Below are 23,684 nucleotides of genomic sequence, written 5' to 3'. Positions count from 1 at the left end.
TATTAGCACCAAACTGCAACTAAAATACTGAAATAATCATGATTTTTAATAAAAAAATTAACTCACAAAAAAATATTTGAATTTATAACATTAAAAGATTCCTTTTTTTTTGTAATTTGAGTTTGAATTTAATATATTAAGTGAATTTAATTTATTCAACTTGAAATTTGTACCAAAATGTATGGGGAAAAAAAAAAAAAAAAAACCTATTTTCTTTTATTGATCTTGCAACTATTATTAGTAAGTCATTATTTTCATAATAGTGCTGTAACTTTTTTTCAAACAAATATGTACTATTTGCCAATATATTTTTATTGTTCCGAGTAGTTCTGTCCTTGAGTACTTATTAAAAATTATTACATTGTAAAAGTGCATCAAGAATCAGTCAAACAGACGTTATTTTGGTGAAATAAGTATCATGAAACATTTATGTGTCAATTTTGTTCAGTTATAATATGCTACCTTTATGAATAAACAGAATTAATAACAAATAAAACAACACCACAATCTTATTTTAAAAACACAATTGTACTAAATATAAAACCATGATAACGAGCCTTATTTTAAAAGCATAATTTTCATATGTATTATAATATTGTTGTAATACTAAAATCCTTATGCTATTTAAAACTTGAAATTACTCTTTACTATGACTACTTCAGTTTACCAAATATATTCCAGGGTAGTTTCACTATCAATAAGTTTAATTTTCCACACCTACACGTTTGGTAAAGCCCCTAATTTTTATGAAAGTAACAACATAAGGGTTCATGTTCATTAATGTGAGTCCACGATTTTCCTGTGAAAATTTTGCTGCATGGAGCACGCGCATCATGAAACTTAACTCATCATTCTGTCATAATGTACCTAAGGAAGTATAACTTAAAAAGTAGCCCAAAAATTTCCTTCAGACGTAGGTAATTTAATTCCAGTGCCTGTTTACCCTTGTGAGTGAAAGAGGGGGGGGGGGAGGGCTCCGACTCTGCAGGCGAGTCACTCACGTGGCTGGCAGCGGCGAACGCCACGTGGCCTTGGGATGAGAGGGCCAGGAATGTGATCTCGGCGCGGAGGCCTTGGCAGCCGACCGGCTCCACAGTCCGGAGGTACTGCCCCTCCTGGATCGTGTGGACGTTCACCGTCCCGTCCTGCACATCGTCATCGCTGCAGCACCCTGCGATCCTGCTGCGGTGGTGATTCCGTAAACTGGATTCAGTTAAGACTAAAGTTAAACCTCATTACGGGCCCCGCCTGCCTGGGTGCCGAGATTCAGAAGAAACCATAGATTAAAAAAAAAAAAAATTCTCACGACATCTGAATGAAGTCTGTTAGCAAAAAAGCATTTAAGAATACACTGACGGCGAATGAATTGTTCTGTTTCAGGATTTGCTTTTTATACTGTATTTTTAGGAGAACTGAAAAATGGCTGAAAAGCTTTAGGCATGAAACATCTGGTACAGATTCTTGAAAGCACGTAAAGGACTAGCACTACACCTTTAGCTTCATTTCATTTATACGTCATAAAATTTCATAGTTGCTCCATTCACGACGAGAAGAATGCACGTCAGTCTACAGCCCTGAGCTTAGAGGTGATTCCACACTAAAAGCACCAGTAAGCATCACACTTATCACCTCTCCTCACTAACACAAATACACCCCTGACTAGGCGGGCCCCTTAATATAAACCACGGAGGAACCAAAATTTCGGCACTTTGCATTATGTTTTATACCAACTACATAGTAAACTGCAAAATATTTCTGAACAAACAAATAACTGTGATTTTTATCACTGTCCACAAGCAAAACACATCAATGCACACTTCTAAAAGTTAAAAAGAATTACAGAATTTTTTAACAGGCAAATGTTTTATTTTACAATAAACTGTGAATATACACATAGTAATAGTACTTTCTAGCTCACTCTTTACCTAGATGGATGAATAAACTTTAACTGTTGGAGCTTAAGGTCACGTCAAATACGAGGTCATTACAGATGGTAAAACACGATGACAAAGATCAGTGATATTGAGACTGGACCCTGCAACATTCTAGGCCAGGGGTCAGCAGACTTTCGAGTGAGATGAGCCAAATATTATGTAAGCAGATCCTCCAATTTTTTGGAGAGATGTATTTACATGTCTTTTCTCTGTATTTACCTGGCATTTCAAGATAATAAAAAAAAACAAGTTAAAATCAAAATATTTTATTCACAAATTCAACATAAAGGCTTCTTAGGAAAAATAATCACGTAAATGTAAAAAAAATAATGCAGTCATTAGTAGAGCTACTGATAAAACAAGAAAACCTAAATTATTTTTATTAATTAATTATTAAAATAAAAATAAGCACCTGGTCTTTGTAAAATTTATTGCTTAGTTGGAACTGTGACCTTATACGTATATCACTTTCGAAAGCTTAGCTTTCTGGCAAGTACCGTAACTAATTTCCAATTTTAGGCATGATTGTAAGTTGTCATCGGTTGATTTACGTCTTAATTAATTTTTATTTGATTCATTGAAGATAATCTTTGTTCACATGAATAGATGGAGCCAAAGATTGTTAAAATAGCAAATGCTAGTTTATTTGTTGTGTAGTAAGTTTAAGGAAGACTATTCCACGTGTCAAATATGATTTGCTCTATTTTAAGCATTTTTTTTTGCAGTAAAGTGAGTTGTAGGGCCATAAAATCCTATGAAAAGAGCCACATTCGGCTCGTAAGCCACGGTCTGCCCATCCCTGGCATAGAGTCTGAAACCGTTTCAGAATAATTAGTCTATAATGTCTGAGGAAGTCACAGGAAAACTGAAATCAGTTAACCTAGACCAGATTTCAAAACCGCATTCCCTTAATTGCAGGTCCGGTGTCTTACTACCACAGCACCTCGCTCCATAGAGTTGGTGAATACCAGACAGTGGACTTTTCCATTTGTTGGGAGGTTAATTTCAAAGTGTTAATATGAGCGCAAACATCCCGTACAACAGTGTTTCTCAACCCTAAACATAAATCAGCAAAAACTATTTATACCCATTAATATTTTTTTTTATTCTGGGTTTTAAAATCTTCAGAACACTTATAACTATGACTTTTACCAAAACTGTGGAAACTTTTAAAGTGGGGGTCGCATTACAATCACAAACCTGTATCTTGCCATTGGGAACAGCTTAGTTAAAAAAAGCTACAGGCTCTGCCTCTTAAATGCATCACTTGCACCACGTTAAACCACAGTTTGTGTCTGCCTCCGCTTAGTTGGAAAACTACACGCTCTGCCTGTAAACGGCGTCACTTATGCCACTTCAGTCCGGGGTCTTCCTGAACCTCTGCACAGGCGTGACAGTTGAGATGCAGGATGAAGAAGGGGTGAAAATGGAGTTTGTCATAGGGTTCTTTCTGCTTCTCTTCACTGTGGCTGCTGTGGAAGGCACCCCACCCCCTCTCCTTTTACCCTCCCAGCCAACCACCGTACATCCCCACATTCTCCGCTTTCTGAACAGCCACGGCTTTTGAACTGCAGTCATAAAACACAATATTTTTTTTTCTAACTGGGGCTAAGTGTTTCAAAAGAGGCCATGCAAATCACTCTACTGACAAAAGTGGCACCAGAAAGGGCCTTAGTAAATATGGAATAAATTTAATAATTTGATTAATTTTTAAGCGCTATGTACTTGAATTGAGATTCCCAGTCCAAAAAAATTTTTTTTAAATACACTCAAAATAAAATAGTTTCGGGGTCGCATTATATTCAGAATCACATTACATATTTTCAGGTAAATGCAGTGAAAAAAAAAATTAAATTTAATAAAAGATGTTATTACTTACTCAATATTTACTCAGTCTTAGCGAGAAACTTTAGCTTCTAGTCTATTTCCTGCAGTGGTGTAGCCAGGATTTGTGTATGGGGGGGAAGGGGGGTTGTTAAGAAGTATGCCGCCCCCCCCCCCCCCCAACCACCCAAGTATTAAAGCGGGACCCGGGGTGGTCCTCCCCCCGGGCAAAATTTTGGATTTTAAGGTAGGTGTAAAATAGTGCTATTTTAGCAGTTAAATTTAAATATTGTAATGATAAAAAATTTTATTTAGTTTTTAATATGAAATTTGTTTGAGTGATGAATAAGAAATTAATAAAAGATTTGGTGCTAAGTAGGGAGGGGGAGGGGGGCTTGGCGGTTTGAACCCCTAACCCCCCCCCCCCCTTCCACGGCTAAAACCCTGATTTCCCGCACGTGACACTTCACACACGACATGATGCTTGTCTGTTAGGGGCGGACGGGCGGTACCTGGGAGCCGGAGACCACCATGTCCAGCTCCGTGGCGACTGCGACGCAGCTGACGGGCCGGTCGTGTCCGTGCAGGGTGTGCAGGGGGCGGGGGGAAGTCGCGCCGCCGGCCACGTCCCACACCACGCACGTGGTGTCGCGCGAGCCCGTCGCCAGGTGCAGGCCGCACCGGTCCAGCGCCACGCACGTCACCAGGTCTGCCACCACACACCGCCGAGCAAACCCTTGCGGTGATGGTGCTCACAGGGCCGGTGCAAGGTAAATTGGCGCCCTAGGCGAAAAACCTCAATGCCCCCCACCCCCGCCCCCTCCACGGCCGGACACCCCAAAAAAATGTTTTCCCTTGCCTCAAAACACATCACGTAAGCCTAATATTTTGTCAACAATCAAATGTAAGCAGGCTTGTGTTTTTTTTTTTACTTTTTTACTTATTACAAATCATAAACAGGTCACCATGGACTTTAAATAATTACTTATATCCATATATAAACATATTCCAAACTGTTACAAAAATCCATTTTCATCTAGTTTCAATAATCGTTAAACATGTTGTATCAGCTGTTATGTGTCAAGCTGCGCCGCCCTCATGTACTTGGCGCCCTAGGCGGTTGCCTGGTTCGCCTGTATAGACGCACCGGCCCTGAGTGCTTCCCAAATAAATATCAAGTTCAATCAAATACGTTTAGTATTTCTTAACAATACAAATTTTTATTTCTCAATTAATTTTTCTTTCCACTTACCTAGCTAAGATTGACCAATTTTTTTTTATTTAACAGCCTAATTTACATAATAGTTTCTGTGCAACCGGATTTAATAAAATAAGTGAAACACAGCTTCGCCGAAAACAATATTCGCAATTTGATTCGATTTCACGAGTATTTTAAATTTTTGATTTGATGTTCGCTTTGCATTAAAAATCTTGTATTTGCACAGGCCTAGCAAGCGAAACAGGCTCGACGAAGTGACCCTCACCGAAGTGGTGTCGGACGGAAGCGACGGTCTTGTTCTTGACCAGGCTGTAGACGCGCAGGCTGCTGTCCCAGTGGCCGCCGCTGAACAGGAAGCGCGCGTCGTGGGACACCACGAACAGCTGGCTGCCGAGCGGCAGGCTCGGGTGGAACGGCCCGCTCAGGCGCTTCCTGGTCCTGTGGGGAGCGCGGTGCATGACAGTCCACCATTGGCACACATTCACGCCTCGATCCGTAGTTTTGTAGACTCTCAGAAACATTACTACGTAAATTTAAAACATCTCACGTCTTGTCCATAAAAAATTTACATAATTCCGGTACAGGACAGTCCACCATTGGCACACATTAAAACCTCGATCCGTAGTTTTTTTTAGACACTCAGAAGCATTACTACGTAAATTTAAAACGTCTCACATCTTTTCCGTAAAAAAATTACATAATTCCAAAAATTGTGTTTCTGAACACTAATGATTTTTTTCTATTTACCGTGAAAACAGCGTTTGTAAATTCCAACTGAATTTTGAGAAACTATATGTTATAGGTTCAATTAGGTAGCCTGTGCAGTGATTTGCCATGTTGCTGCAATGTTGTACTTTAATAACGTAGCAAGACTGTATACAACATGAGATATCCGTGATCCTGTTGTCCCACACTACTGTTTTCTTGATACCAGCTGCAAAATGATCGTGTGGTTCTCCAGGGATCCTCAGGAATATAGTATAGCCGAGAGTGTTTTAAAATCGACAGGGATTTTTAATGTCTGTATGTTATGGCCAAGCCCAAGACTGCATTCCAACTTAATTGGTTTTCCATTTCAAGTGAATATTTTTCAATATTGTACAATATTCTCCGATATTCACTTGAAATCACTGCAAAGGCTACCTAATTAGAAACTATAAACAGCAGTTTCTCAGAAACTGGTATGAATATTGTCAGGCGCTGTTTTCATGGTAAATAAAGAAAAATCTGTAGTGTCGAATTTCCTAATTTTTTTTTTTTGGAAAAGCAGCGACTCTTACAATTTACCCATTATCATACCATACAGAGCAGGGAATAAAAATACTGTTTACAATGCTGTAAACGAATAGTATAAAATGCACGATGTTTGCATTATGCTATTTTGGTGAAATATATATAACAAAATGCAATTTTAAAAAAAACAACACAAAAATGTTCTGTTTTAAAAACATCATTGGAATGAAAAAAAATCAAAACATGTTTCTACTAATGGATCATTATGAGAATTTAGAATGGTGCACCACTTATTTCAGGCAACTCAAGAAGATGTAGTACACGCTACTACGAGAAACGACAGGCGGCGTGGACTCCGTACTTGGCGTTGCCGAGGGAGGAGTCGACCTCAAGGCTGAAGCCCTTGTTGGAGTGGCGGTCGAAGGGCTGCCACGCGTGCGCGCCCACTGAGCCGCCCCTCGACACGCTGACCACGGTGTCCGCCATGCCCGTCTGCAGGAAGCCGCGCGGTGGCGAGCGGGGCACGCTCAGGAACACCAGGGGGTCCTTGTCTGTCGACACCTGCAAGCACGGGCTCAGCTCTCCAGGGTGAATACAGGGGGGGGGGGGGGGAGGGGGGGGGTGTTAAGAAGCATGGCCACCCCTCCCCCCCCACCGTATTAAAGCGGGGGGTCCGGGGGTCCTCCCCCAGGAAAATTTGGATTTTAAGGTGAAAAATAGTGATATTTTAGCAGTTTTCTGTTCTTAAATTTAAATATTGTAATGGTAAAAATTTTATTAATTTTAATATGAAATTTGTTTGAGTGATGAATAAGAAATTAATTAAAGATTTGGTGCTAAGGGGGGGAGGGGTTTGAACCACTAAACCCCCCCACCCCCCCTTTGGCTACGCCCCTGCCACTACACAGTACAAAGTGTGTGTCACTGCAAATGCAGCTAGTACGATGGTGAGGTTCTTAAACGCTATAGCACTTCGTATGTGTAGGTTTCAATCAAATAAAGGTATTATATTTCATTACTGTGCATTTAAAACTGTTCAGATTCAATTTACTACAGTAAAGTCTCAATTAACCAAACTCTGACTCCTCAAGGTTCCGACTATCCGAGTTGACCTAAAGCACTATTAACGGCAAAAACTGTTGAAACATTTATTTGAGGACCTAGAAAATTATCAAACCATTGCTGGGAGCCTAATATAAATATTTACCTCAAAAATATAATTTACTGGTTAGGCGAATCATGGATAAACATCACTCCCATAAAAATGATACCAATGGGCCAACCAAAAAACCAAGATGGTTTTCCTATTATTTCTGTGTTATCCAAGATTCTGCTTACTGGAGGTAGATGTGGTCCACATTCACTCGATAAATGAAGACTCTAATGTAATTTACATTTAATAGTTTTTTTTTTAACATAAAACAAAGTTTTTAAGTAAACCACAAAAATTCAATTACAACGTACCTAAAAAAACACACAAAATTTTTAATTAGTAATTAAAGTACTTTATGAACTGTTTATAAATATTATATAGATATCAGAATATATATTCACTCTAACTATAAAGTGATAAATCCTTTAATGTGAGGTACTTTTTAACAAGTTTACACTTTGTAGACAAACTCATTTGGCCTTATTTACAACAGCTGAATTTGACAGTTCTGTTGGGAAATCAAAAGTCAATGTTGGCCTAATTCGCGAAAGGAAAATTTTTAGCCAATATCAGTCATTAACCCATTGAGCCAAAGGGTGGACTCAACCCACAATGCAACAGACACAAAACCAACCGACCGAAAAACTTCCAATTCGCTGATACCCGAAATAAATCAAGGGCCACAAACAACACTACGGTCTGTGACCTACCGCCCTCAGGACTGGGTTGCACGTTACTGAGACAAACCTGATGCTACTTCTTTACTACTGGCTCAGGGATGCCTCTAGGATGTGTCAAGAGAACTGTGGTCCATTCATTTAATTAAAGCAGATGTATAAGTCTATTCTGCAACCGAATGAATATGCACAGTTCTCAATGATTTAATTCATCAACTTTGCAGACTACCCTACAAATAAATGAAAGCAGTCTCTCGCAGTAAAGAAAATGTGACTTGAGGGCGGCAGGAACAGATCTCGACATTTCTTTAAGGAGGAGGGTATCACCAAAATTTGTACATCACATGTTTGTAGTTTATGAGTATAGCCTATAGGTATGTATGTCTCCAATGATAGTGTGAGTTGTGTGAAAATTCTGTTGAGTAGGGTGAAAATTGGGTCATATGGGTGTCTTTCTTCAAAATCTTACATAGACAGACTTTATTTTTTTGTTTATGTTTGTAAGGTCAAGCATGTAAAATTTTGTCAAGTTCTGGATGTCTGCAGGTTTGTTAAAAATAAATATCTACCGTTTTACGCAAAGCTTCGTGAAAATTTAACATACTTGGTCTTACAAACACAAAAAAATAAAAAAAATAAAAAAATGTTACTGGTCACCTATTAAGTTAAATTTTTGGTACTTCTTGATTTAATTTTGCACACTGTTGTTCAATGAGAAAATAATTACTGTGTTTCGTATAAAATAGTCTATAAATGATGTTAGGAGGTAAGTTAACTTTGAGTTGTTGGTGACACTGACTGTGGAAGAATACCGTTACCAGGCGCCATTTTTTGACTGTTCGGTTCATGTTTCTAGAGAGTTAGTTATGTGCGGAACTTTGGAGTAACTTCGGTGGTTGGTTGAAGATTACTGGGAACAATGGGTGTGCCGTGCACACAATACGTGTTGTGGGATGTAGAACAGTGTGGTGACATGTGTATGGACAATTCCGTGGACTTATATCAGTCGTAATTACTTGCGTGGTCCTCCGGTGAAAGCATGGATTCAACTTTCAACCTATGAGAACAAGGGAGCAGTACCGTTCGACGGTAAACATACTGTCTACCTAAGATTCTTAAAACACTTTCCCCATATCCCGCTACACTCTGTGTGAAGCCCGGGCAATGCAGCTAGTTAACAAGTGAACTGCCCACCACTGCCGCGGAGGACGGAAGACGGGAGACCCACCTCGACGGACACCGGCCGCAGGTGGTCCAGGAAGAGGCTGAAGTCCCCCTTCTTGAGCTCCAGACGCAGCACCCGGGCCACGAACTCGCCCAGCGCCAGGCGGTGAGGGTGGGGGTCCCTCAGCAGCTGGCTGGGCGTCTGCCCGAAGTTGTTGATCATGCCCTCGACCGCCTCCCGCTCCACCGGGTTGGCGATGGCGTCCAGGTCCACTGCCCCCTCGTAGCTGCGCGTCCACACACGAGCAGTACCGTAAAATGGGGTGAATAGGGTCACAAGTTTGTAACATTACATTTTGAAACACAATTTAGCAGAAAGAATTATACTTAGAACTATTAGAACAATTCATAATTTTTTCTGCTATATTATGTTTCAAAATATTTTTTATACAAACGTTTGATCCTATCCACCCCTCTGATCCTATTCACTTCATTTCACAGTAGCCATCACATGAACAGTCTCAGGCTACACAGTTAGGCCTGTGCGAAGTTTTGACGACGCGAATGAAACGCAAGCTCTTTTCAATATTCGATCTGACTTCGCCAGGAAATCTGCTATATTTGTTTTATTTGAAGCATCAGTTGTGATAAAAAATTTCACATCTTATGTGAAGCTTCACATTTGTTGCAAAGCTTTAAAACATTGATAGTCTAAGATGTGGTCATTAAAATATTTAGTTTATTTGTCTTGTAAATTTTTTGCTTAAATAAAGTTTGCTTAGATAAAGTTAAATAAAGTGTTTACATTATCAGACTGTGTGTTTTTTTTAATATGAAAAAAAATTTAATACCTTTTTTTTCTTACTGATTACCTCATTCTTGATTGATAATAACAAATTTCCCTTCCAGGCAACTCACAGATCAATGTATTTTTCACAGTTGTCAGTTTCCCTTCAAATTGTTTAAGTGTACGCTTGCAGTGCACATGCTTTTAAATCCTGTTTCCAGTGTTATTTTATGTTTCTGTGGTGAACTTACACAATTTGGAGGGAAACTTACAACTGTTGCCAAATGTGAAAAATATATTGATCTATCAGTTGCCTAAAAAAAATTGTAGGTATTAATCAAGAATAAAGTAACTGGTAAAAACAATCAGGTATTTTATTTTTCTCTCCTATTTTTAATACAATGGTGTTAAAGATGTGTTAAAATTGTTAGACTTAAGAATATTTTAAATAATATTTTTAATAATATTTTGTCACAAACAGTACCAATATAATGCTTTATGAAAACTAAGGTCAACACTTGTCATGCACTAAGAAACGGGAACAGAAAACAAAAGTAGCTCAGAATGTACTCATGTGCATTGAACGACCTACCTGCAGTAATAAAAGACATTAAATGCTTCGACTGCTCTCGGACCCTTCTGCTTGTAGCCGAATATGAGATCTATCCACTCGTGGAGGTGGGCGGACACATACTCGCTTTCCTGTGTAGACAACACATCAAAGATGCTCAGAATATCTACATTCACAGTGCTCAATGACACTCATGCAAATAGGGTATAATAATGTATAATAATGAAACCACATTATTAGTCACTCTGTTAAAGAACTTTGAAATTCCTACATCAAAGAAAAAGTAAATGTTTACTATGTGATGTCATCAAAACTATTTAAAAATTACTTATTATAGTAGCTTTCGTGAAGATGAAGTGATAGGATTTGCAGCAAGCTAGTTTTGTGAGTGACACAATATGTGATAATTTATTAGATACTGGAAAGTATGAAATCAATTTAAAGTGCCAATTTTTTTTTAAATTTTATCATAACTAATGATACAAAATGATGATAACATTATTTTACTTTAAAAATGTTTCAATAATGTTACTTTGCTGTGTGCTCATATAAGCAACATATCAGCTGCTCCTGAATCCTCACCAAAGCTTTCCTGTGCTTGTAAATGAAGTCTTCAGGACTGCTTGCCCATTTAGGAAGAATGACGTCATTCACCCGCTCTTTGGTGCTTTGCAACAGTCCCAGGTCGAACCTGCAGAGATTCAAAACACTTACAGAACCGTACACTCCAAAAAATAATGCACAGTTACATCAATTTAGTGAATAGTTCAGAAAACTAGTTTCACCATAAACCATGTATTTGTAACTTCCAAAAGCTTATTTGGTGGCATGAAACTTTACTGGGAATGAAAAGATAATAGTTATAAATGGAACTAGGTAACATTCCAGCTAATTAATACTTTAATAATAGATGTTAAATATCAGTTGATTTTGTCTGCATTTGGACATTAAGCTGTGTACAGTTTTATGCTGTTTAAAGGTACTTAACATTTAAAGTAATAATACTAGGCAGTAAAAAAAAAAGTAATTTAAAAAAAGATATTCATCCAGGACATGTGTAATTTAAGTAGGTATCACTTTTACTACTACACATGCAAACACTTTTAGATCAAATTCTAAATGTAGATGAAATAACATGAAAATTATTCAGATACACAAATTGGAATACACTATTGTTTTATATTCTGACTAGCTAAACCCGGCCACGCTTTGCTGTGGCACAGTTTAATATTAATTCATTGTTTAATTTAATATTTTACTGTGCATGGCTGTGGAATGTAATAGAAGAAATAAAAATGTGTTTAGCTTAAATATTTTTATTGTAAAGCTAATGGAAGGACTACATTCCTTGTTTTCCCATTTTTTGCATAAACATATAGATCAGATGGTTTACCGACTCTGGAGCACCCGACATATAACTGTCCATGAGAGAAGCATTCATTTTCTAAATTCAAACCGCACACTTGCAAAGATTGTCCTTGTGCTTTATTGATGGTCATAGCGAACGCATTGCGTATTGGAAATTGAAGTCGTTTGAACTCGAACGCCATATCTGTCGGAATAAGTGGCATTCGTGGAAGTAATACGTCTTCACCTTTATGAAGTCCAATCAAAATTGTTGCTTCAATAAGATTATCCATTAATTTTTTAACTACTAATCGTGTACCATTACATAATTTAGGCTGACAGATATTTCGAAGCAATATAATTGGCACACCAATTTTCAAATTCAAAATATGTGGTGGTAATCCTGGAACATCGAGTGAATTGAGAAATTCCGTTGGAAAGTTCACTGCTTCATTTTGGTGCACTACTGAATCAATAGATTTGTATGTCATTGTTTCACCTTCGATTCTGTTTATAATACTATTGTTCATATCGTGTACGTCAACATTTTTAGCCGCTAGAATGGCTCTTTCGCTCAACCATGCATGATTTTTGAATTTTGTTTCGATGTTTTGGAATACCTTGTCTACTAATTCCTCTTTTGAATCTACGATGTTGCATAAATCAGATGATAAGCTGATTTTTCCTGTTTCTGGATTTGTAGGTACAGTGCCGTTACCAACTTCAATTAATTGTCTTGAAAATATGACTGCTGTTGGATCGTTCTGAAGTTTAACTCGCATATTCGTGGTTAAATGCATTTTTTTTACTGTGCTCCAAAAATTTGAATATTTTTTAATTTAAACGTATTTTTATCAATAGAGTCGAAAGAATATACTTTCAAATTAAATAAAGTTTTTTTATTCTTTCTTGAAATATATATATATATATATATATATATACATATTTGTGTAAATTATAGTCGTCAAGGCACAATGGTCGAGTGCTTGAACTTCGACAATATGGTACAGCATCATCGAGCGTGGTCACAACTAAGTTGGGTGACCATGATATTTAGTTATAGAAACTTTTTTTTCCGACTTTTCCGGTGGATTTTCCCAAACTTTTATTTCATATAAACACTCTTCTGTTAAGATGCAATGTTCTGTAAAAATTTCAATCCAAACCATCGTATACTTTCCGAGTTTTGCGGCCAAATACATACGGAAGCTAAATTTTTATATATATAGATTAATAGACAAGGCGTACACAGAGGAAAGAGCTGGGGGAGGGGATATCCTTCCTCCGAAATTCTAAAAAAAATTATCATAACAGCAGGAAAATTGGTTTAACTTCCCCCTCCCCTCTCAAATACCCAAACCACTTAGAAAAGAAAACTCTACCTATCCTCCTGCAAATAGAATCTATGTAAAAATAGCAGAGCATTCGAGCCCACAGCAGCACAGAAGAGGCTCTTACTTGTTCATGTTCTTGAGGAACTCTGGGAAGTAGAAGAACTCCGGGATCAGCTCCTTCACGTCGTTGGGGTTGTCCATTAGCAGCTTCCACGTCTGTGGTATCGAGTGGAACTGCCGGTCCGCCACGTCGAACCTGCGACATGCACGCTACCACGCACCGCGCCTCGCGCGAAGGGGGTGCTTCTTTCTACATGCTACACTTTAGGCTTGTCTGAACACTCTCGAAAAGAAACATTAACAAACTATCATTGCCCATGAACTGGGAATGATGGAACGTGTTCGCGCTCTGGTGAACACTCCGTAAAGTTGGCCTCACATCAAGAAAAAGTAGTTCCTCGACTTAAAAATATTCAATCTCACATGCCATGTTGATTTCTTCATTTTTTCGTCATTGCTTTTTTTAAAGGCTATTTCTAAAATTTTAACTCGATGCCTCCCTTGAATCTGTTGTTCAAACATAAATATTTTCAACAGATATTCACAAACACAGTGTCACACGGAGGAGAGAATGAACCACAGTCCCTGCCCCGCCGCACAAGAGCAGCCTCAAGAAGCCAACAGGGCTGGAGCTACGAGGCCACACGGACCCCAGAGGGCTCACCTGCCGCTCTGCAGCTCGACGTGCAGCGAGGTGAAGGGCTCGACGCGCACCAAGTAGTGCAGCACGCCCGCGGAGTTGGAGTAGTGCGTGCCGTAGTGGAACTTGGCCACCGTCCCTGCAACACGCACGGCACGTTCAGTCGTCATCACCCGCTGCTGTAGCCAGACTACAGACCAGTCAGAAGGTCAGTCGAGAGGGAGGGGCAAGGAGGGGGGCCTTAACCCCGGAGCCTGGTTGAGTTTCGAGTTCAAGAGAGTCCACAGGTACACCAGCAATTTGCAAGTCATGACCAAGAGAATCCACAGGCAAACCAGCCAACTTGAAGTCGTGACCAGAGATTCCACAGGCAAACCAGCCAACTTGCAAGTTGTGACCAGAGAGTCCACAGGCAAACCAGTAGCTGGAAGTCGTCTTGACAAGAGAGTGGCAGCACCTGAAGGGTCCTCGAAGCTGTCGTACTTGGCCTTGACCTCGGCCACGTTCTTGGGGTTGACTACGCCGATGGGCCGGGAGAGGTCGCGGAAGGAGCCCGGGTCGTCCAGGTCCAGGTGCTGGGAGGTGTAGTCCGCCAGCACCCAGGGGAAGACGGGGTACTGCGACAGGTCGTTGTACGTCCGCCCGGCCAGCGTGTTCAGCTGCAAGACACGATCATTACCGTCAGCAACACCTACACGACTTAAGTACGGCAAGCTTTGTTTGTTCATTAAAAAAATTAATTCAAGAGAAAAATTTTTTTCCCTCCCCCTCCCATTTCCATAAAGTATGGTGTTGACTAGAATATACCCAATGACTCACACATACAAAGTCTGATGAACTCCATGTATCATAAAAATTGTCCTCTTCAGTGGAAAAATAAAATGAAAAGGTTAAAAAATATTTTTTTTTACTGAAGATGTTACCTATTTTTTTTTTTTTTTTTAAATTAAGATGATGTGATCCAAGCCCCTCCAATGAACCTCCTGTGTCCCCCCACCCCGGGCCACAGCCGCCCACCTGCATGAGGTAGTCGAAGTTGGACAGCTCCCGGTTGACCCACTTCTGGGTGAGCCCGGACGAGCGGAGCAGGTCGGCCGGGGAGCGGCTGCTGTACTGCACCAGGCTGGGGGGCCGCAGGCTCAGGATGCGGGTGAACACCTTGTTCCTGGTCTGCTCGCAAACACCATTTCCCAAAAAAATAAGTCACAACTAGGACTTCCAGCAAACACAAGTGATCAATCACAAAGTCGAGAGAACCTGAGCACCTGGTGGCAAATCATTCGGTTGAAACCCCTCACTATTACTAAATTAACAATTTTTTCAATCCCACAATTAAAAAAAAAAACATTACAATTGCCATAACTGTAAATGTGAACTGTATTATCTATTAGTAATAAAAATGTTATTTCTCACAGCTATCAAGGTAAACTTGTGCATATAAAATGACACAATACTCGACCAGGTGTCTTGGATCCGAGGATTCCTCCCCCCCCCCCCCCCCCCCCATGCCCCTCATGTAGATCCTGGATCTGCCACAACAGAACCTTAGAGATTATATGTAGTTAATCCATAATAATCATAATGCATACTTCCTAAATGAACCTTTGAAAAATCACACTGCCTGCAACTTAATAAAATTTTAACGACAAACTTTATAATAATTGAAAAATCACTTTAGCAACATGTTATTGTTTGGCCAGGAATAAGACACTCATTGCTTTAAAATTATTAAAGGTGACATTTCTGTGCACAGAAAGGCTTAAGACTACATGTTCTGAATTTTCTGGTGATATTATAGGCAGGTAATGAATCTTTTAATCAAGCATATAACCTTTTAGCTATCTACACGTAAGTATAAAGTATCTACACCTCTTAGTATAATAATTTATTTGAACAAATTAAGTAAAAAGTAATCCTGCCAAATTCAAATTGCTAATAAGTATTATCTTTGTTATTATAAAAAATGGTCTGAAAAAATTAATAACTTTAGAGAAGCAGAATTTATTGCAGGACTTATGACTTCTGTTGTAATACAAAGGAATCACTCGCAAACATTTTTATCACGAGATCCTTTTTGATGGTACATATTTAATTGTTATTGTACACAAATACCCAGAAGTAAAATAATGAGCCATTTGTTTAGACTTGCACTAAATATTTAATATCTTTGTTCTGTATTCATATTACTTAAAAAATGGGTAAACCCTATAATGTTAATAAATGTTAAATACCTTTGTTGAGAAGTTAAGGAAGTAGTTTGTCTGGTCGATGAGGAAGAACTCGAGTGCACTTCTTCTCAGGTTGTACCGTCTCAAGTGAACTTCCCTCAGACACGTCAAGGCCCACTACAAAAAAAATAATAATTGTTTGCTAGTGCTACAAATTTAATTTTAAACATTTTATTGAAGTCCATACCAGCTTAAGGAACTAAATATAGGAAAGTAAGGCAGTAAGGGTCAGTGGTGGAAACAGAAAAATCTCATGGAGCAAGGGTGGTTCTAAATTGACATCTTGAGCTATGGTTGTAAAAACAAATCAACAAGTCACAATAAAAGCTTAAGAAAACTTTATTCAAACTGTTTCCAGGATAATAAATACAACATTTAGTTTTTATCTATAATAATGAAGTCTTTCTGGGTAAGTTTATGGAACGCGTTCAAATGTGCATTGTATAAAATGGGCGGTGGGGGCGCGCCCTCCCCTTTCCAAATTAAAATCTGACCCAATGAGTTAAAATTGGGGTTCAATGTCGTACAATCTAATGGTATGCAAATAAATGCATGCCTGCACATGAATGAATCTAGGCTCTAATTCTTCTGGGGCAAAAATTGTGATCACCCCCCCCCCCCCCCCCCCCCCCACCATCAAACCATTGCAAAAAACACACACACACACACACACACTAAATGTTCCAGGCTAAATTTTTGTTTTGCATCATGTACTTTATATGTAAAATTCTAAGTAAAAGTTTTAAAAACCCATGCTATGTTTAAGTGTACTTACGTTTAATTTCACGGCCTAGATCCATGCATGCCGCTCAATATAACTAGAAACTAAGTATTAATGATAACCATTTAATACATGATTATTGGTAATGAGTAAAATCCAAATATTAGTACATATTGTATAATTCTTTTTTATATTCACCTTTTATTTCAAATGCTTTGTTGTCAAAAAATGATCTGCTTATCCTGCGTTCTATTCAACCCGATGCCTGGGATGAACATGCCCCCCTCCATTACAAACATCCTGGATCCCTTCCTGAGCTCGCAAGATTTAGTCGGTGCATTATCACATGGGCAACAACCCTGATACATATCCCCAATTGGCTAATGCACACATGATGAGGCAGTGGTGGTCCCACACTCTGCAGGGCCTTTGGCTATCAGGGGCCTGGAGGGTATGGCATGGCCCTCAAGTCTTTCGTCCGGAAAATACAGCAAATTAATTCTATAGATCAACTTTTTAAGCGAATCTATCAAATCAATATCGAGAATGGTTTGGCTAGTTTATTTTAAGAGATTTTGATAGTCTTTCTTGATAAATTATCCTCCGGTTAGCTTCATAAATTCTTGCGATATGTGAAATAGGTATTGGCCAGTAATTAAAATCACAAGCTGGTAATAATTTAATTCTTTTCCCCTCATTGTCCATACTTTTAACAGAACACTAGACAAAGAAGGAAAATGAAATGGGCCATAGCGGGGCCCTGGAGCTGCCCCTGTGGTGAAGTGCCTCAGACCACCCTGCCGTCCAGCACTGGTCTGGTCCTCACTATGTGAGCATGTCGCCTCTACAGAGATGACGAGAGATGGTGCAGTGGTCAGACACTAGACTCACATTCCAGAGAAACTAGGTTCAAAACCCGGGTTTTGGTTTTCCGTGGTTTTCTGAAATCACTCCAAGCGAATGCTGGGATGGAACCTAACTATAGGCCAGGCAGGACTGTTGGTAGTGGGGCTATACCAGAACTGGGACAGGATCCAGGGAGTGGTGCTGTGGTGTAGGCCAATGACCGACCACCATCTTGGACTTTTAGGGAAAATTTACTTAAAAATTTTTAAAATGACTAAACATTTTCCTTATTTGAGGGAAAAAAATTCCCATTTCGTAACGGATATATTTCCTCAGAGGCTTAATATTCCTCAGAGAGGGGCCACATTCCTCATGGTGGAGCATGTATCCTCAAAACGCCCCATCTAAGATCATGACATTGACCCAGACCCCGGTAACCATCTCAAAAAGCCATGGTCCGAGTTTTTGTGAGTTACGGTACTGTCTTAAATAACCTCGCTGTCGACAACAAGTAAAGAACCAATTAAATTTTAAAAATAAGGCCTAGAAAGTTGTGTCGCAGAGTAGCTACCGCTCGCACTTAAGTATCCAGACATTACTCCAGGAACCCCAGAGAAAGAAAAGGGCCATTGCTGGTACACGGCCAATTCATTTTCCCCCGTAGCACATCAGTGGCGTAGCCAGGATTTGTGTATGGGGGGTGTTAAGAAGCATGGCCCCCCCGTATTAAAGTGGGGGGGCCGGGGGTCCACCCCCGGGAAAATTTGGATTTTAAGGTGTAAAATAGTGCTATTTTAGCAGTTTTCGGTATTTAAATTTAAATATTGTAATGGCAAAAATTTTATTAATTTTAATATGAAATTTGTTTCAGTGATGAATAAGAAATTAATTAAAGATTTGGTGCAAAAGGGGGGGGGGGGGGGGGGGTTGAACCCCTAACCCCCCCCCCCCCTGGCTACGCCCCTGCACATGAGACACTGCTTCTGGGGGCGGCGACGTGAGGTCCTCACCTTGAAGTCCTGCCTCTCCACGTCGTCCTTCACGGGGCTGAGGTCGCAGAAGTGCACGTGGCTGGTGGTGAGGTCCAAGCGACCTTTAACCACCGACATCAAGGTCACCAGCTCGCACTCTTGCGAGATGATCATCTTCTCCTTGCCCGACTCCTCCACTCCCTCGTTCCTGTGCGAAACAGACACGGGAACGAACCAGTCCTTCAGCACTCGCCCGTGATGTGTAACAAACATAACCTCATTTTGCGAACACGATAATTGAAATACGAAACTCGCACACGAAACATTTAACGTCGCCAAGAGTGAAAAATATACACACGCAAACTACATTTCTCGACGCGAATCACTCGTGGTTTCCAAACCCGCCGCTAGAATTCGCAGTGCAAAATTTTAAACTATAATGAAAAAGCTCCGATAAAATCGATAAAAAAAAAACCCTTGAAAGAATACAAAACCCCGACTTTTGGACCCGATTGTTATAATTCATTAGACAGTTAATACTAGATATAACTTTGCATAGATGGCAGCACCGGGGAACCACTCACTCGGCCTCGGAGACGAGTCGCAGCTCCTCCTCCACCAGGCTGTCGGGCTCCGCCTCCCCCCGCACGGCGGCGCTCGAGAGGTTCAGCGACAGCGGGATGTCCTCGGACTGCATGCGGCTCAGCCAGCCTGCAACACGGCCCCGCCCTCGCGGCTCGTCCTAGCCGCACAACACCTCCGGCGCCTGTCGCTCCGACCTCGAGATACCTTTCAGTAGTCCAGTCCACCTTTTGGAAATCTCGCGGGCCAACATACATCCAGGGGCGTAGCCAAGGAGGGAAGGTTTAGGGGTTCAACCCCCCCCCCCCCAGCACCAAATCTTTCATTAATTTCTTATTCATCACTCAAACAAATTTCATATTAAAATTAATAATTACAACATTTGAATTTAAGTACTGAAAACTGCTAAAATAGCACTATTTTACACCTTAAAATCCAAATTTTCCCGGGGGAAGACCCCCGGAACCCCCGCTTTAATACGGCGGCGGGGGGGGGGGGCATGCTTCTTAACACCCCCCCATACACAAATCCTGGCTACGCCACTGCATACAGCACATGGCACATCCATAGAAGAATGTCCCAGTTACAAAACGTTATAGTATCAACTGTAAGCGTTGCCAAGTGTTGGTTCAAGGTCACAATTAAAGAAAAATTCAAACATTTTTAGATACGCCCATGCGCGAGAATTGCTTTGTTGTTTTTCTCGCTTGCAGGGCGTAAGGAATGGCTCTTTCCCCGACTAGTAGAGGGTGAACCTGTAAACTTCATTTGGCAACAATATGGACACCCTCCCCATTAGAATATCTTTGTACGAGAGTGGTTGAACGTCGAAGTCCCTGACCGTTGGATTGGTCGCAATGGTCGAGACGACAGAGCTCTTTTTTCGCTGGCCTCCATGTTCACCTGACATAACGTCCATGCCTTTGGGACTTTATAACAGATTGCGTCTACGTTCCGCCGCTACCTAATGAACTGCCAGATTTTAAACAAAAAATTGAAGAGGCTATTGCTTCCATTACTCCATTCGTATTAAACAAAGTGTGGGAAGAATTGGAACTTAGGTTGGATGTGTGCGGTTTAACTAAAGGTGTCCATATTGAAAATTTGTAAGAAAAAAATAAACTGTTATAATATACCATGGAAACTGAAACATTCTTTTATGGACATCTTGTATGTGTACCGTGTAATATCATGCAATTTCTGTTTGTGAGAGAACGTAATGAAATCAGTAAAATCACGTTATCATGTACAGCAAGTGAAAAAAAATTGCTCTGATATAGGGGAAGATGAAAAGGATGAGGGATGGTGTGGTGGTAGGGGCAATAGCCCCTACCGAGAGCAAATTTTAAATTATTTTTAATATACTATACGTACACAGATACTTAAATTCGCGTGTTAAAATTGTATTTCATCAAAACGTTGTGTGAAGCTATTAAAGTGCAATATTTGAGACTTTGAGTTTGTAAATATTCCAAGGCTAATCTCTGACATTTTGCAACTGCACTCTTTTCCAGGAGCAGCCCATGACTAAAAAGTAATATCAACAAAAATTGAAACTTTGAAATAACATGTTCGTCCGAATTGATTGAAATTTATTTAGCAACTAGTCGTGTGGCCGATAGGAAAGTATTTGATACCAATTTTTGATGAATTAACAAAAACGCCTTTATTTACAAACATAAGCCTAAACACCAATTTCCATATTTCTAACTTCAAAAACGACACACTTCCATACAAACGTTTATCCCAAAAAATTCTTTGTTAGTGCTCACCTACGTTATATAAGGAACTCCTATACACGCCCGGAAGCTGTTCTCGAGCGGGGGGAGCGATAAGGGTTACCCCAGCATGCATATCAAGTGCCCTGTCACCTCTATACGCAAGGCACTCGACTGAAGAGCAGACGTGCTGTGTGCAGCCACTGGACCACGTGATATTACTGCACGCAACACTTTCCAGTGCCTCACTTCTTTATGCAATGAGAAATTTATTATGATCATCCTATACGCACAGGAAATATCGCAATTTAACCTAACAATAATTTTTCTGACTTTTATTAATTAATATGAAACTTTTTTTACAGTTATTTTGTAGCCAGAGAGAGAGGTACTCACCTATACTAGGAGCACCTTTCGAGTTTGCTGCATAAACAAAAATGAAAAATAACTATAACTTTGATTACATATTGTGCTGTGACAACTTTACGTCATTTAGAATCAAATATAATTTATTTTTCATCTTAACTAAGAACACATAGCACTGTAAATTTTTATCCTTAAAAATACTAAATTTAAGTGCACACACTAAATACTGCGAACACATGATTATTAGGAAATGAATGCAACACCATAAAGCATAAATACTGTTATGCATAACTGGATATATCGGCGGAGACCGAATGATAGTTGGGCCCATAACTACTTAAAAAGTAAAACTCAAGACAGGAGATTCAATTCCAAAGTGCTACGTTTATAATGTTAATTTAATTACTTGACTAATTACAGAGATTTAAAGTGTGCGATAAACACTCAATGCTTTTTTTTTTGTAATAAAAAATCATGTTCTATATAAATTAGTAGGAGATGCAAAATTGTCTGGTATGCCACACCACAAAATAATGTGGCTACCACGATAAAGTGGTTTGTTTGCCTCACAAACAATACATTACGAATGCTGCTATCTGGCGGGTGGGTTCGAAACTACTCAGGGCTACCTGAGTTGTCGCGCAGGTTGCTGGCGTCGGTGTGTGGGTTGAAGGCCGCCGTGGGCACCAGCTTCAGGCGCATGCGCGAGAAGTTCTCGTGGTGCGACAGCTTCCAGTGCACCTGCGCCGGGCTCCTGCGACAGTCGGGACCACAGACATCAGTTTCATCCTGCGCACTGCGCTTACCAGCACACCGACACAGCGCATGGCAATCACCACGGAATGATATTACACTAATTAAAAGTTCTTTGGCTCTTTTTTTTTGCAATGGAGAAGATTGATTTAAACTAAAAAAAAATTGGTTGTACGCCATAGCAAGTCTGCACTGTATGCCATAGATAACCCCGAAGAACGGACAAAGAAACATGAATACGCACACATAAGTCAAAATCACGTGAAATGTTAAATTTAAAGACAGCACAGGAAATTCCTTGAAAGGAATAAGTCAGAACACTTATCATACAGCACAGTCGAACAAAGTGGGCTGAAAAACGAGAGGAATCCAGCGAATCCAGCGGTGAATTTAAACCGGTATTCTAGCACCTCAACGACGACAGCGCATACGAACACAGCAAGCAGGCTTCCTTAGACAAAAAAAAAAGTTGCAACGTTTCGGGAACTGGGATATGTTCCAGTCATCAGACACAACCATACTGATATCTTTGTCCGAACATACAGTGCAAACAAGCAATGGCATGTGTTCAAAAAAAAATTTAGTTAATTAATTTAAGGGTTAAGGTTAATGTCTCGTCAACATCAAACTCATTAGATATGATGCGATGGAGCGGGGGTGGAAGTTATTTGTAGGGGATACCAGTAACATCCGCCATGTTTCCAACTGGCGAAAAAATCAGGGTTTGACCCCGCCGGGAATCTATGAAATAGGTTTATCGACATAACACTGAGTATTTCAGAAGAAAATTGACGCATAATTTGATATTTAAATTGACTTTTCATTCACGCATTTTTTTTTAACCATTGAAAAGATAAATTATAATTCAATACTTTGACTTTATTTTAGTTTTATTGTGCTTATTAATGTGCGCAGTTAATACTGGAAAGCTATCCAAGGAATAGTTTACAAATAATTTTGATTATTGAAGGTACTGGGTCAACACACAGCATAAATGGCCGGGTGAGAATCCGAACCCAGTATTAATGCGAACATTATTTTGTAGTGATACAAATGTTTTCATGTAAATTTGCAAACATCTGTAATTTTACATGAACATTTCTGTACCATTAAAAAAAAAAAAAAAAAAACAGTGTAAGGCGGGCATTGGAGGGAGTTTCTTTTACTGAAGCACCCACGTGCGACAACGCCAGGTCCAACAATACACTGCTTCCTTGGGCCGGTGTCACGTCGTGCAGTTGAACCGGGGCGGTTGCCAGTTTATACTAGGCGGTTTCTGTACTAGGCGGTTTCTCCTAGATCAATTGTTCACAGCTTCTATTTTCATAAATTTACTTAGTTCATTTATGATAGATATGCATTGCGCACCATAAAGAAAGCGCTCAAAAGAATATTCACTTGATAAAATTATTAATTTTAAATATTTGTTTACTATCATTTAGTTTTTATTTATTATATTTTTATAAAAAAATATTTAAATTTACTTGGTTCATGTTTGAGGGACCTGTACTGTGCACACTAAAGAAAGCGGTAGAAAGAATATTCACAGAATATAA

The 23,684-nt window shown here is 39.7% G+C and overlaps 1 protein-coding gene across 3 annotated transcripts in view; it reads right to left on the bottom strand.

The window, feature by feature from the left end:
* The window catches only part of LOC134537554 (neurobeachin-like protein 1), a 611,081-nt gene that overhangs the window by 13,197 nt on the left and 574,200 nt on the right, over positions 1–23,684 (bottom strand). For all 3 annotated transcript variants that reach the window (XM_063378120.1, XM_063378118.1, XM_063378119.1), the window contains 15 exons: positions 22,005–22,129; positions 19,294–19,420; positions 18,749–18,917; positions 16,175–16,288; positions 14,961–15,113; positions 14,401–14,602; positions 13,968–14,082; positions 13,368–13,499; positions 11,145–11,253; positions 10,584–10,693; positions 9,269–9,491; positions 6,572–6,771; positions 5,243–5,415; positions 4,271–4,467; positions 1,002–1,145 (listed from right to left, as the gene is read on the bottom strand). In XM_063378120.1, coding sequence (XP_063234190.1) covers positions 1,002–1,145; positions 4,271–4,467; positions 5,243–5,415; positions 6,572–6,771; positions 9,269–9,491; positions 10,584–10,693; positions 11,145–11,253; positions 13,368–13,499; positions 13,968–14,082; positions 14,401–14,602; positions 14,961–15,113; positions 16,175–16,288; positions 18,749–18,917; positions 19,294–19,420; positions 22,005–22,129 — 2,293 coding nt within the window. The remainder of the gene's footprint in view (positions 1–1,001; positions 1,146–4,270; positions 4,468–5,242; positions 5,416–6,571; positions 6,772–9,268; positions 9,492–10,583; positions 10,694–11,144; positions 11,254–13,367; positions 13,500–13,967; positions 14,083–14,400; positions 14,603–14,960; positions 15,114–16,174; positions 16,289–18,748; positions 18,918–19,293; positions 19,421–22,004; positions 22,130–23,684) is intronic.

This window comes from Bacillus rossius, chromosome 12, assembly GCF_032445375.1.
Source record: "Bacillus rossius redtenbacheri isolate Brsri chromosome 12, Brsri_v3, whole genome shotgun sequence".
NCBI lineage: Eukaryota > Metazoa > Arthropoda > Insecta > Phasmatodea > Bacillidae > Bacillus > Bacillus rossius.
The sequence above is the reverse complement of the archived record's forward strand: the minus strand, read 5'-3'. Positions and strand labels throughout refer to the sequence as shown.